Source organism: Mytilus galloprovincialis, chromosome 12, assembly GCF_965363235.1.
Source record: "Mytilus galloprovincialis chromosome 12, xbMytGall1.hap1.1, whole genome shotgun sequence".
Lineage (NCBI taxonomy): Eukaryota > Metazoa > Mollusca > Bivalvia > Mytilida > Mytilidae > Mytilus > Mytilus galloprovincialis.
The window spans coordinates 58,435,941-58,450,080 of record NC_134849.1 but is presented as its reverse complement, the minus strand read 5'-3'; the positions used below and the strand labels follow the sequence as shown (position 1 = coordinate 58,450,080).

At 33.7% G+C, this 14,140-nt stretch overlaps 1 protein-coding gene across 1 annotated transcript in view; it reads left to right on the top strand.

Moving 5' to 3' along the window:
- LOC143055144 (uncharacterized) overlaps nt 1-11,833 on the top strand; it is a 49,766-nt gene extending 37,933 nt beyond the window's left edge. The window contains exons 8-10 of the mRNA XM_076228286.1: nt 8,817-8,909; nt 10,955-11,050; nt 11,786-11,833. Of these exons, the coding sequence (XP_076084401.1) occupies nt 8,817-8,909; nt 10,955-11,050; nt 11,786-11,833 (237 nt within the window). The remainder of the gene's footprint in view (nt 1-8,816; nt 8,910-10,954; nt 11,051-11,785) is intronic.
- Nucleotides 11,834-14,140: the final 2,307 nt, after the last annotated feature.

Here is a 14,140-nt window from a genome sequence, read left to right as displayed (position 1 = left end):
TTTCCGTTCCAATAAAACCGTAAAAACTTTTGATGTTCCTCTGCAATTGGAACACTATAATAAGCATGTCTCAAATCAATAGAAGCCATAAATGATTTGCTAGTTACAAGTTTAATGGCACTTTCAAAAGTGTCCATTTTAAAATGATGATACTCAATGTATTCATTCAACTTCTTAAGATTCAAAATCATTCTATATTCCCCATTCTTTTTTGGCCTTAAAAATATAGGCGATAAAAACTGGTCTTTCATTGACTGAACTTCTTTGATAACATCAATTGCCAGTAACTTTTGAATTTCATTTGAAACAATATCACTTTCTTTTGAGTTAAAGACAGATTTTACATTAAAAATGTCTTGCTTAGGTTCAACATTATCTATGAACTCTATATGACAATGGCTTACTATATCTAAAATAAATTTGTCAGAGGTAATTTTTTCCCATTCATCGGAAAACTTTTTCAATACACCAGCTTTAAAACAATGACTTACTTCATTTGATGTATCTAATACTTCTGTGGATTTCCTCCTCTCTGGGAGTTTTTTGGAATAGGGCCGGAACCTCGACCTCTTCCTCCTCGGAAGCCACCTCTTCCTCCACGGTAGCCACCTCTGCTAAAAGTACCTCTGTGGCCTCCTCTACCACCTCTGAAGAAGCCTCCGCCTCTACCTCTGCCACTACCAAACTTCAACTTGTTTCCAACTTTGGAACAATCTTCAATGTCCTTTGCAACTTTAGAGACATCATCTCCAAAAAGGTTGTTTGTGTAAGGAACAGAGTGTGAGCAGAGAGGCACATATTCTGCCATCATTTCGGGCTTTAAAAAATCCCTTCTAGTCATATTTAATTGGCGGTTTGCATGGCCCAACAAAGCCAATACATCATTACATTTGTCAATGTATTCTCCACTACCAGAGTTACCATTGGCATTGTTGTTTTCGTTGTTTTCGTCAATAGCCATTTTGTTGACAGTTTTTGTTAGAATTGTTGCTGCTTTTACAATAGTTCTTTCAAGAAATTGTAATTTTTTATCAGCAGATTGTGCTCCTGGTGAAATTACATTCCACATGAGTTGGTTTATTCTTACAATAGATAAACCTTCACAATTTTCAGGTCTTGCATTGTTTTCATCTTTAGTTAACTCAGAGTATTGTTCCTCATTCATACCATTCCTGAACAACTCATTGACATTATTTGCCAAGACCTCATCAATTTTGACATCACAAAGTTCTTGAACCTTACATCTCTTAGACATAGATGAAAACCTATTATCATCTTTGTTCTGCTTCTTAGCACATGTAGCAGGTGGTTCACTTTCATTGTCTACATTTTCCCCATCATCATGGGGGTTTTATTCACCTTCATCATAATTATCATCATAATTATTATCCTCGTCATATTCTTCAATGTCTTGTACCCGGTCTTTTAAAGACCTTATATCGTCAGATTGTCTTTTCTGACCTTCTTGGATTGAGACTAACATTGACATGATTGTCTACTTTTGCAGAGGTAGAAGGGCCAAGGTTTTGAGTTTCATTACTATTAACCTTCGCTGGTTTCTTACCCTTTACACTTGAAGTGTTTGCTCCGCCACTCGCGGAAGCTTTCGACTTTGTCGACTCATGTTTCCTTTTACCAGCCGCGCTGGAAACGGAATTTATCTTCTCGGACAGAAGCTCATCTTCGTCCGTATTACTGATGTCTTCAAGTGAAGACTTTCTTTTTGAGGCGGACCCCTTTTCGATCATTTTCTCCGCCATGTGTTTTCTTTATAACCGGTTTACGGCAAAGTGCGGAAACCAGGTGAAAGTCGTAAATTTTTACCGAATTACATCCGGTGATTACTAACTTTTATTTATATCTTATATCAAATTTTATTAATTATAAAATGAATACCAACTACGTTGGTTTAATATTTAATCTGAAGTTAGGACAATTCAAACTACGTTGAACTGCCCAAGAGCTATCAGCACACTGAAGTTCACACATGCGCAGCACAATCTCATTTGGTCCCGGAAGTGTTACAACGAAATAAAATTCAGAATCAGGCAGCTGAGAGATATACGAAATTTTTGCATTTGTATATTGGTTTCATGTTGTCGTCGTCGTCGTGGTCAGCGTTGTCCAAAGACACTTATTTCTGGACAATAACTTTAGTATATATAGATCTCTATGAAATTTAAACACAAGGTTTAAAACCACAACAGTAAGGTTTGGATTGATTTGGGGGTTATGGTCCCAACAGTTTAGGAAAAAGGGCCCTAAAAAGGGTTCAAAATAAGCATTATTCTAGTTTCCAGACAATAACTTCTGTGGAAATGTATGGATCTTTCTGAAATTGTACCGCAAGGTTCCATACCAAAAAAAGGAAGTTTGGGATTGATTTTTGGGGTTATGAATTTGGGGCCAAAAACAATACTTTTCTATTACTTTGTATAATGCTTATCTTGACCAATTTCAATGGGGTTTAATTTTATTCTTGAATATGCTGAATCTATTGAACCGTGAATTAAATTTTTTGGAACTGGGGTCCCGTTTTCAAATTGGTCTACATTAAGGTCGAAAGGGTCCAAAATTAAACTTAGCTTGATTTTAACAAAAATTGAATTCTTGGGGTTCTTTGATGTGCTGAATCTAAACATGTATTTGGATTTTTGGTTATGGGCCCAGTTTTCAAGTTTATTTAAGTTGGTTCAAATTAGGATCCAAAATTAAAATTTGTTTGATTTCAAGAAAAATTGAATATATGGGGTTCTTTGCAGGGGTTCAAATTCACATTTGGTACATTTAAACCGGACCCCTTGTATTCCCAATTCCGGTCTTATAATGCAGTCCTAATACTCTCAATTACATCAATTATTACCTGTCAAAATCAGTTTGTCTAATTAATTTCAAATTATCCATATGCAACCAAAACATATTTGTTTATACAATATGGCTTTTCAGGATAATTAATTAGCCAGGTGTTAAACTGTGAACTTACAATTGTACAGTATTATTTATTAAAACACTACAAATGTGTTAATTAAACTAAAAGACACGCTGAATATATCCCGGATTGCGTTTTGTATTTTAACTTATTACCCAAGAGAAAATAAATCTGGAATTCCACTGGAATCCCGGCTGGAATTTTGATGGGATTCCAAGTGGGATCCCACCTAATTCCACCGGGATAAAATTTCGGGAATCCCGCCCAAAATGCGGGAATTCCGATCCAAATCCCGGTTGAAATGTACTGGGATCCCACTGGGATATTGTGGGATTTCAATTGGGATCCCACTGGGATAAAATTTCGGGATTCCCGCAAAAGAAGCGGGATCCCGATGTAAATGTACTGGGATAAAATTTCGGGATTCCTGTAAAAGAAGCGGGATCCCGATGTAAATCCCAGTGGAAATATACTGGGATTCCCGGAAAAAAAAGCGGGATCCCAAAAATAAATCCCAGCAGGATATACATGCACCAATTCAAATTGCACTGCCATTGGGATTCCTGGGTTATTTATGCAAAAGGATACATGTCATGTTCTCCCTTCTGTTAATTAATTTGCTGTCTCTGTACTTCCAACTAGTATTGCTGAGTAAATTATGGTACCAGGAATATCTGCATGCAATCTGTTCCGTTGGCAGCTCCATTTAAAAATATCATTAAATCCCCTAAAAGTATCAAAAAAATCCACAAAGAATCATTTGTTCAATACGTTTTGAAGCAACAAATTCAATAGAAATATTATTGCATGTTTATACAGTAGCAAATAATTATGAAGTCTTTGAAGGGTATTTGAATTTTTTTGGCAAATTAATTACCCTCCCCCTATTTTATCCCCTGAAGATAAATAACTAGCGACTTATTATTTTCACCAAATAAACATATACACAACTGAATTAATTTTTTACATACCTACTATAGTTATGCCTGTTATGTGACAACAAGTTTATTCATTGTATATGTTAAAAATAAATATATTTTCAGTTCATGCTTTCAGACTTTCTGATGTTGATTTGCTCAAATAAAAACCATAAAAAATCATAGATCTACAATAAATTATTTTTATAATCATTATATGCACATATACAGATGTTAAATTAAATTATTAATGCACTTATCTGAAAACATCTGCATCATCTTGTTCCTCCGTAAATCATAATCAGCGTAATCAGATTTTGATGACGTTTTTACCAGTACACTTAAACGTCGAATCTCGCCCCAAATTATATCGGCCAGAAGTTGATCTGTCTCCGTAATGGTATAATAAATAAATTAAAGGTATCGCATAAAAGTATTAATTACTGGCTATAGTTTATAATTTACACTCTGACAGAACTTTTACATGCAATATATTGGACGTCACAAGTCATTTACTTCCGGTCAAATCTGAAACCTGAATAAACCGGCTCACTGTCCAAACCGGCCCTTTTTCATAGTCCCGTAGCCGGCCGGTTTATACAGGTTTTATTGTACAATTATCTAGCTTAAATGTTTATTTTTTATAAAGGGCTCAATGTATCTCTTTTTTAGCTCACCTGGCCTAAAAGGCCATGTGAGCTTTTCTCATCACTTGGCGTCCGTCGTCGTCGTCGTCGTCGTTAACAATTTTTCAAACATCTTCTCCTCTGAAACTACTGAATGGATTTGAATGAAACTTAACATGATTGTTCCTTAGTATATCCTGCACAAAATGTGCGCTTCGATTTTTGATCCGTCAAAAAACATGGCCGCCGTTACTTAAAATAGAACATAGGGGTCAAATGCAGTTTTTGGCTTATATCTCAAAAACGAAAGCATTTAGAGCAAATCTGACATGGGGTAAAAATGTTCATTAGGTCAAGATCTATCAGCCCTGAAATTTTCAGATGAATCAAACAAACCATTGTTGGGTTGCTGCCACTTAATTGGTAATTTTAAGGAAATTTTGCAGTTTTTGGTCATTATCTTGAATATTATTATAGATAAAGATAAACTGTAAACAGCAAAAAAGATCAGCAAAGTAAGATCTACAAATAAGTTAATATGACCAAAATTGTCAATTGACCCCTTAAGGGGTTATTGTCCTTTAATGACAATTTTTCACAATTTGTTCATCATATTTGCTAACTTTAAAAAATCTTCTCCTCTGAAACTACTGAATGGATTTGGTTAAAACTTAGCATGGTTGTTCCTTAGATTATCCTGCACAAAGTGTGTGCTTTGATTTTTGATCCGTCAAAAAACATGGCCGCCGTTACTTAAAATAGAACATAGGGGTCAAATGCAGTTTTTGGCTTATATCTCAAAAACAAAAGCATTAAGAGCAAATCTGACAGGAGTAAAAATGTTCATTAGGTCAATATCTATCAGCCCTGAAATTTTCAGATGAATCAAACATCCAATTGTTGGGTTGCTGCCACTTAATTGGTAATTTTAAGGAAATTTTGCAGTTTTTGGTCATTATCTTGAATATTATTATAGATAAAGATAAACTGTAAACAGCAAATATGATCAGCAAAGTAAGATCTACAAATAAGTCAATTTGACCAAAATTGTCAATTGACCTCTTTAGGAGTTATTGCCCTTTAAAGACTTTTTTCACAATTTGTTCATCATGTTGACTTACTTTAAAAAATCTTCTCTTATGAAACTGCTGTATCAATTTCAGCCAAACTTAGGCTAAATGAGTTTCAGAGTTTCAGAGTATCTAGTATAAATTTTATATTTCATTTCCTTGTATGTCAAGAAACATAGCTCCTATGGATAAAATAGAACATAGGAGAAAATGATTTTTTTTTGCTTTTGAAGAAAATAGGACGATTCAAAGAACATTTAAATAAATTGAAAAGCCAAAATAATCATTGATGAGAGATTAAACCAAAAAAATTCAGGTGAGCGATTCAGGCTCTTGAGAGCCTCTTGTTTAAAATTGTTAGATTCATACCTGAGTATGCAATTAAAGTAACAGTTCAATTTCAAAGCTGTTTTAGTGAATTAATCTAGATGCACTATTTTGTGAAAATAAAAAAAGAAACTTCCAGCTTTTTACTGACCCTTCAAATTAGGGAGAAATTACCCCTTGGAATTGAAGTAATATGTTTACACTTTAAAAACATCTGCATCATGTACATGTAATATGATCACCATTTATTAAATATAATGATAAAGAAAATTTAACTGTCACATTTTAATGTATTTTGAGTTTCTGTATAAATGTTTCCTGCTTTTACTTTCTTTTCCATATCCAATTCTAGGGGGTCTCATTGGGGGGTTCTGATCCTGGATCACGCTCCAATGAGACACACATTCTAGTGTTTATATTTCATCATCATAGATGTATTTTGTCATCTGTCTGGAATTATTATTTTTTTTTATTGTATTTGATTGGCAAACCCGGAATTTTCCTTGTCGGTCCCCTGAATCTGATCTGGTATAGTAATTGTCTTCATTTTCAGTTTTGGCATGCATTGTTTTCAATGTTGTTTTTGTCAGTCAGATTAACCCGAATAATTCAGTCCCTCCCCGCAATCCATCTCTCCTACTTAATGTAGTAATCGTAGATTAGCAGAATATAACGACTGAATTATTCAGGTTACAGTCAGATACGATTTTACTCGGATTTACACATTACTTGTCGGCTATTTTGGGTATTAAGCTAGCGGTTGAACAAAATGATCAGGGATGATTCCAGGTGTTTTCAAATGGGTCCTTGAACATCAAATTGGGAATTTTTATTCTAATTGGGAATTTTTTAAGCATAAAATCTAAGATGAAATAACATTATTTTCCTGTAAAAACGGAAAATGTATATTATTAAGTTTAAACTGTACACTGATGTTCATGTAAGTTGTAACATTTTCAATAATTCTGGATGGGCTACTGTTATTACATGAATATCATTGAACATGATGCACTAGTCTATCATCTTATCTATAGTTACCTAGGCCTATTACAAAAACATATATTTCAGCTAACATAAACCACTGAAAAAAATCATTCATCAGGTATTTTTTCAACAGAAGGTCATCTCTATAAATTTACCTTGATTCAAATGGATTTCAAATTGAACTGGTCATTTGTCGAATTCAGAAAAACAATTACAAAAGTTCATATACTTAATTGATAAGATATTTCAAGCATTGAACCAGTGTTCTTTAAAATTATTTGAATCATCTTCAAAACTTTTGAAATAGTTCCATAATGATGACATCGTATTTCATGAATGGTCTTTAATCAACATTATTCCAAAAAACGCTCAAACTTTTGTCTTTTGAGGAAATAATTTCTTTTACAAAACAAGTTTTCATCACATTATATAACCTGCTCTGCTGGACGATCTACTATTACGAGATCGGCGCCAATTAATCTTTATCCATCAATATGTTATATCAAAATTTGAATTTTCTCTCTACCGAGTTGTGCTTTGACACCCATTTTTATCAACCTGCTGGGCGATCTGCCTTTACAAGATCGAATACTCCTGTTACATATTAATCAGTTGAATTCGGCTGCTAAAATTGTTTGCCACATGTTGATCGTAAACAGCATTCTTATCCAGATTTTAAAACGTTTTGACAACAAACTATGAAAAAATTATAGTTGCCTTTAAAATCGGTGACAGAAACTTTTCCGGAAATATCGATTTTTATTTTATTTTCCTGAATTGGAAATTCAATTCCATTTACATTTTTTTGGGGCCGCTGTCAGATTTAACAATGTTAAAACTATATAGTGGAATCATCCCTGTCGGCATAGTAAAATTTGTATTTTCTTTCAAATCGAAGGTCCGTTGGGCGTAGCTAGTAACCAAAATGAAAGTCTGCTTGAAAAAGTGGAAGGTCGCGGACCTCGGACCACCGCTAATTTAAACCCCTGTTTTGATATGCTAAATCTAACCATGTATTTAGAATTTTGAACTTTGGGCCCTGTTAATCAAATGGTCCACATTGAGGTCAAAAGGGTCCATGCGGTATGGGCTTTGCTCATTGTTGAAGGCCGTACCGTGATCTATAGTTGTTAATGTCTGTGTCATTTTGGTCTTTTGTGGATAGTTGTCTCATTGGCAATCATACCACATCTTCTTTTTAGCTCACCTGGCCCGAAGGTGTTTAATATTCACAAAGACCAAGGTGAGCGACACAGGCTCTTTAGAGCCTCTAGTTTATAATATTAAACATGTTAAACCTTTGTTTGATTTCATCAAAAATCGAATTCTTGGGATTCTTTGAATCAATCCATGTATTTAGATTTTGAATATTAGACCATAATTGGTAAATTAAAATTTTTAAGTTCAACTAGACCACATTCATTCTGTTTCAGAAACCTATGCTGTGTCAAATATTTAATCACAGTCAAAATTCAGAGCTGTATCAAGCTTGAATGTTGTGTCCATACTGGCCCCAATTGTTCAGAGTTCGACCTCTGCAGTGGTACCAAGCTGCGCCTTTATTCTGACTTAAGATGATTTAAAGACCAATTAAAAATTGTTTTGAAATAATCTGAATATTTTAAATTACTGTCTGTGATACCTCAGCTATAACATGTATAATCTGCTTGTATCAATACACATCGATGATACAAGATATTCTATCTTTGAAAACATTGAAATAACATAAATACCCAACTCCAAGGAAAATTCAAAATGGAAAGTCTGCAGTCAAATGGCAAAACTAAAAGCTCAAACACATGAACAAATGGATAACAACTGTCATATTCTTGACTTGGTACAGTTGTAGTATGTTTCCATAATGATTAACAGCTTTAACATGTTTAAGTAGAGTGTTGTTTCAACTATATAAGGTTGTGGTGATCATCCAATATTGTAACTTTTATTTTGTAAATTATTTTAGCTGCCACAGACACAGAGTTCTGAAAATGTTCCAACGTCTATGCTGTACACAGAAAGCTCCAGTGAAATCCAAACTAGAGTTCAATCCACCAAGGTAACAAGCTACTATTTAATAGCATGGAATTCATTCTTATGTTGATATTTGTATAACTATCAGTAAGTATCACGTAATGTACACGATAAGAAAATATTATACCCCCACTTTGAAAAAGGGGGTATACTGTTTTACCTCTGTCTGTCCATCCTTCAGTCCATCAGTCCAACCATCAGTCCGTCAGTCCCTCTGTCCCATATTTTTCGTCACATTTTTCTCAGAAACTATAATACAAGGATTTCTGAAATTTGTTTTCCGGGTTTATATAAGTCTGCTTTACCATGTGATGCATTCTCCGATTCATCACTCGACAACTTCCTGTTCATTACTGTTTACCGAACACTTGTATGATTTTACACATGATAGCCAAGTTGAAAATTTTCCTCACATTTTTCTCAGGAACTACAATACAAGGATTTCTGAAATTTGGTTTCATTGTTTATATAAGACTGCATTTTCAGATTCATCACTCAACAACTTCCTGTTTACCAAACACTTGCATATTTTTACACTATTTAAATTATCCACTTGCGGCGGGGGTATCATCAGTGAGCAGTAGCTCACAGTTTCACTTGTTGTTACTTGTTTTACTAACAACTAATTTCAAAATATTATACATTTCATCAAATCGAGCAACTTTCTTTAGCAAAATTGTTTCGATTGATTTTTTTTAATTTTGATTTTTGGTGTTTAAACGCCACTTTTAATGTAGCACAATACAAAGATTTTTCAACCCCAATCAGACATCTTTAAACTGATGTAATTCCACTCATCCTTCTTTGAATTTTATAAATGAGGTACCAAAAGAAAGAAGAAAGATCATGAAGATTAATCTTTCAAATTGTGATAATTTCATTATGACATAATTATTATTAATTAATTGTTATGTTATTAGTTGCTATATTGTGATGTCCATACTTGAATGAATTTAGCTTCTTTGTTATTCATAGCATCCCAAAATATTTTACAGATTCTTGCACAACACAGTTTGACCTCCAAAACTGTGTCTCAGATTTTTCCTATTGTATTTCATTCTCTCATAAATCTTCAATGAAGTTTACAACATCAATTCATAAGAGATCACTAAATTCAATTGGGTATAAAATTTGTTCTATTGATGTTTTTGGAAATCTGAGACACAGTTTTGAAGGTCAAGCTGTGTTGTACAAGAATCTATAAAATATTTTGGGATGCTATGAAAAACAAAGACGCTAAATTTTTCAAGTGTGAACATCACAATATAGCAACTAATTACATTATGATTGATAAAGTAATAACTATGTCATAATGAAATTATCACAATTTGAAAGATTAATCTTTCTTCTTTCTTTTGGTACCTCATTTATAAAATATAAAGAAGGATGAAATGAATTACATCAGTTTAAAGTTATCTGATTGGGAGTGAAAAAATCTTTGTATTGTGCTACCTTAAGCACTGCATTTATGCTATTTCGTGGCGGCCAGTTTTTATTGGTGGAGGAAGCCAGAGAAAACCACAGACCTTCGATAGGAAAACTTACAATCCTAGTCAATTAAGATAGGAGTCGAGTGCACCTCACCTGCACGAGGGGGGTTCGAACTCATAACATCAGTGTTGACTAGCTACTGATTGCAGTAGTTCAGACCTTCTAAAATTCAAACTGACCACACGTACTATACACGCACCATGAATGCACAATACACGCACGATGAGCGTAACACAGAAGATTAACGCAAAATAAATGATGAATGATGAACGCACGATGCACGATGAATGATACACGTATGATACAAGCACGCATGTTGAATGATTCATTGAAAAGTGGGAAATCAATGTGGTTAAAAATACATATTGAGAAAGATTCTTATACTTTTTTAAAGGATTAATTTTATACAATAAGATTTGAACTATAAAGTTTAATTTCAAGTGATTGACAATTTAAGGTGTTAAAAAAAGATATAAATTAGAACATGTATTATAACTTACTTATTCTTTAAAAAAAATCTGTTTTAATCCAGCATTGGTATTTAATAGTTAACCCTTTATATTTGATTTAATTTTTTAGGAAATACAAAAAGACAAGAAAGCTGTAGCAGCTTCATTGTCCAAGCCATTGCCAACTGAAACCTCCGGCAGTAACTCACCTACGAAAGAAAAACAGGTAATTACCCCGACTGTCCCTCCGGTAGTAACTCACTTAAAAAAGAAATTGATTCGTCCTGGAAAATTGGTAGTGGTATGTGTTAAACTGGTACTCATGAGCCAATTTTGTACAAATTGGATGACTTGACATAGGTGAATCCTGGTCTCAATTACACTTAAGCAAATGATCTTTTTAAAAATGCTGTACAATGTTATTTATCAAGTTCAAGCCATTGCCAACTGAAACCTCCGGCAGTAACTCACCTACGAAAGAAAAACAGGTAATTACCCCGACTGTCCCTCCGGTAGTAACTCACTTAAAAAAGAAATTGATTCGTCCTGGAAAATTGGTAGTGGTATGTGTTAAACTGGTACTCATGAGCCAATTTTGTACAAATTGGATGACTTGACATAGGTGAATCCTGGTCTCAATTACACTTAAGCAAATGATCTTTTTAAAAATGCTGTACAATGTTATTTATCAAGTTCAATTTCAACCATGACATAAGAACTGCTATCCTTGAAAATCCACTGATAATGCAGGAAGATGTTGAGACAACCTATTGAATTTCATGTCTGAGAAAAGTTGCAACCCTGACTACCTCCAAAGATATCAGCTGATAGAAAGAAGACTTCTTTAAAATACAAAATGATTAAGAAATAAAATCACCATATGAAAATCCAATAGCTGCCTTCTTCCTGACCAATTTTACAACAACCATATTCTAAAGCTCACTTACATGTAACACCTTAGGGCACCAAGCGAACTGTTCTAGGGCCTTATAGCGAGTCAAGCTTGTAAAACACCCCCATAACCATCGTGATATTGATAAACATCAGAGTAAAATCTGTTAGAATGTAATTCTTTAATGTTTTCTGTTTGCAGATTTTAATTTCCAAGAATTGTTTATTTTTACAGACATATCCAAATGACAGAAAATATGCAGACAGTATGGACCAGCCCGGGAAAAATAATAAACCTGCTGGAAGAGGGAAGCCACACCCTAAATCAGGGGGAGATTTCAATCATGTTCAGGTATATAATCATACTGATGTAAATTTTATCTCTTCCCCTTTTTAGCTCACCTGGCCCAAAGGGCCAAGTGAGCTTTTCTCATCACTTGGCGTCATTCATCCGTCTTCAACTTTTACAAAAATCTTCTCCTCTGAAACTACTGGGCCAAATTAAACCAAACTTGGCCACAATCATCATTAGGGTATCTAGTTTTAAAAATGTGTCCGGTTACCCAGCTAACCAACCAAGATGGCCGCCATGGCTAAACATAGAATATAGGGGTAAAATGCAGTTTTTGGCTTATATCTCAAAAACCAAAGTATTTAGAGCAAATCTGACATAGAGGCAAAATTGTTAATCAGGTCAAGATCTATCTGCCCTGATTTTTATACGACCGCAAATTTTGAAAAAATTTTCGTCGTATATTGCTATCACGTTGGCGTATGCGTCATCGTCGTCGTCGTCCGGCGTCCGAATACTTTTAGTTTTCGCACTCTAACTTTAGTAAAAGTGAATGGAAATCTATGAAATTTTAACACAAGGTTTATGACCACAAAAGGAAGGTTGGTATTGATTTTGGGAGTTTTGGTCCCAACATTTTAGGAATTAGGGGCCAAAAAGGGCCCAAATAAGCATTTTCTTGGTTTTCGCACTATAACTTTAGTTTAAGTTAATAGAAATCTATGAAATTTTGACACAAGGTTTATGACCACAAAAGAACGGTTGGGATTGATTTTGGGAGTTTTGGTCTCAACAGTTTAGGAATTAGGGGCCAAAAAAGGGCCCAAATAAGCATTATTCTTGGTTTTCGCACAATAACATTAGTTTAAGTAAATAGAAATCAATGAAATTTAAACACAATGTTAATGACTACAAAAGGAAGGTTGGTATTGATTTGGGGAGTTTAGGTCCCAACAGTTTAGGAATTAGGGGCCAAAAAGGGACCCAAATAAGCATTTTTCTTGGTTTTCGCACCATAACGTTAGTATAAGTAAATAGAAATCTATGAAATTTAAACACAAGGTTTATGACCATAAAAGAAAGGTTGGGTTTGATTTTGGGAGTTTTGGTCCCAACATATTAAGGGGCCCAAAGGGTCCAAAATTAAACTTTTGTTTGATTTCATCAAAATTGAATAATTGGGGTTCTTTGATATGCTGAATCTAACTGTCATGACTGTGTATGTAGATTCTTAACTTTTGGTCCCGTTTTCAAATTGGTCTACATTAAGGTCCAAAGGGTCCAAAATTAAACTTAGTTTGATTTTGACAAAAAATGAATCAGTTAGGTTCTTTGATATGCTGAATCTAAAAATGTACTTAGATTCTTGATTATTGGCCCAGTTTTCAAGTTGGTCCAAATCTGGGTCCAAAACTAAACTTTGTTTGATTTCATCAAAAATTGAATAAATGGGGTTCTTTGATATTCCAAATCTAACTGTGTATGTAGATTCTTCATTTTTGGTCCTGTTTTCAAATTGGTCTACACTAAAGTCCAAAGGGTCCAAAATTAAACTTAGTCTGATTTTAACAAAAATTGAAATCTTGAAGTTCTTTGATATGCTGAATCCAAAAATGTACTTAGATTTTTTATTATGGGCCCAGTTTTCAAGTTGGTCCAAATCAGGATCTAAAATTATTATATTAAGTATTGTGTAATAGCAAGTCTTTTCAATTGCACAGTATTGCGCAATGGCAAGAAATATCTAATTGCACAATATTGTGAAATATCAAAAAAAAATTTAATTAGAGTTATCTTTCTTTGTCCAGAATAGTAAGCAAGAAATATCTAATTGCAAAATATTGTGCAATAGCAAGATTTTTTTTTAATTGGAGTTATCTTTCTTTGTCCAGAATCAACTTAAATCTTTGTTATATACAATATACAATGTATATTCACTTTTTACTACCAACTGATAAATTAAAATAATCTTTACCATTCAGTGATAACAAGCAGTTTTTTTACATCTTAATATTTTATGATGTATTTAAATGAGTAGTTATTGTTGCAAACTCCATTAGAAATTTTAATTGAGATTAGTTTTGGAATAAGGGAAAGGGGGATGTGATTAAAAAAATTGGGTTCAATTTTTCT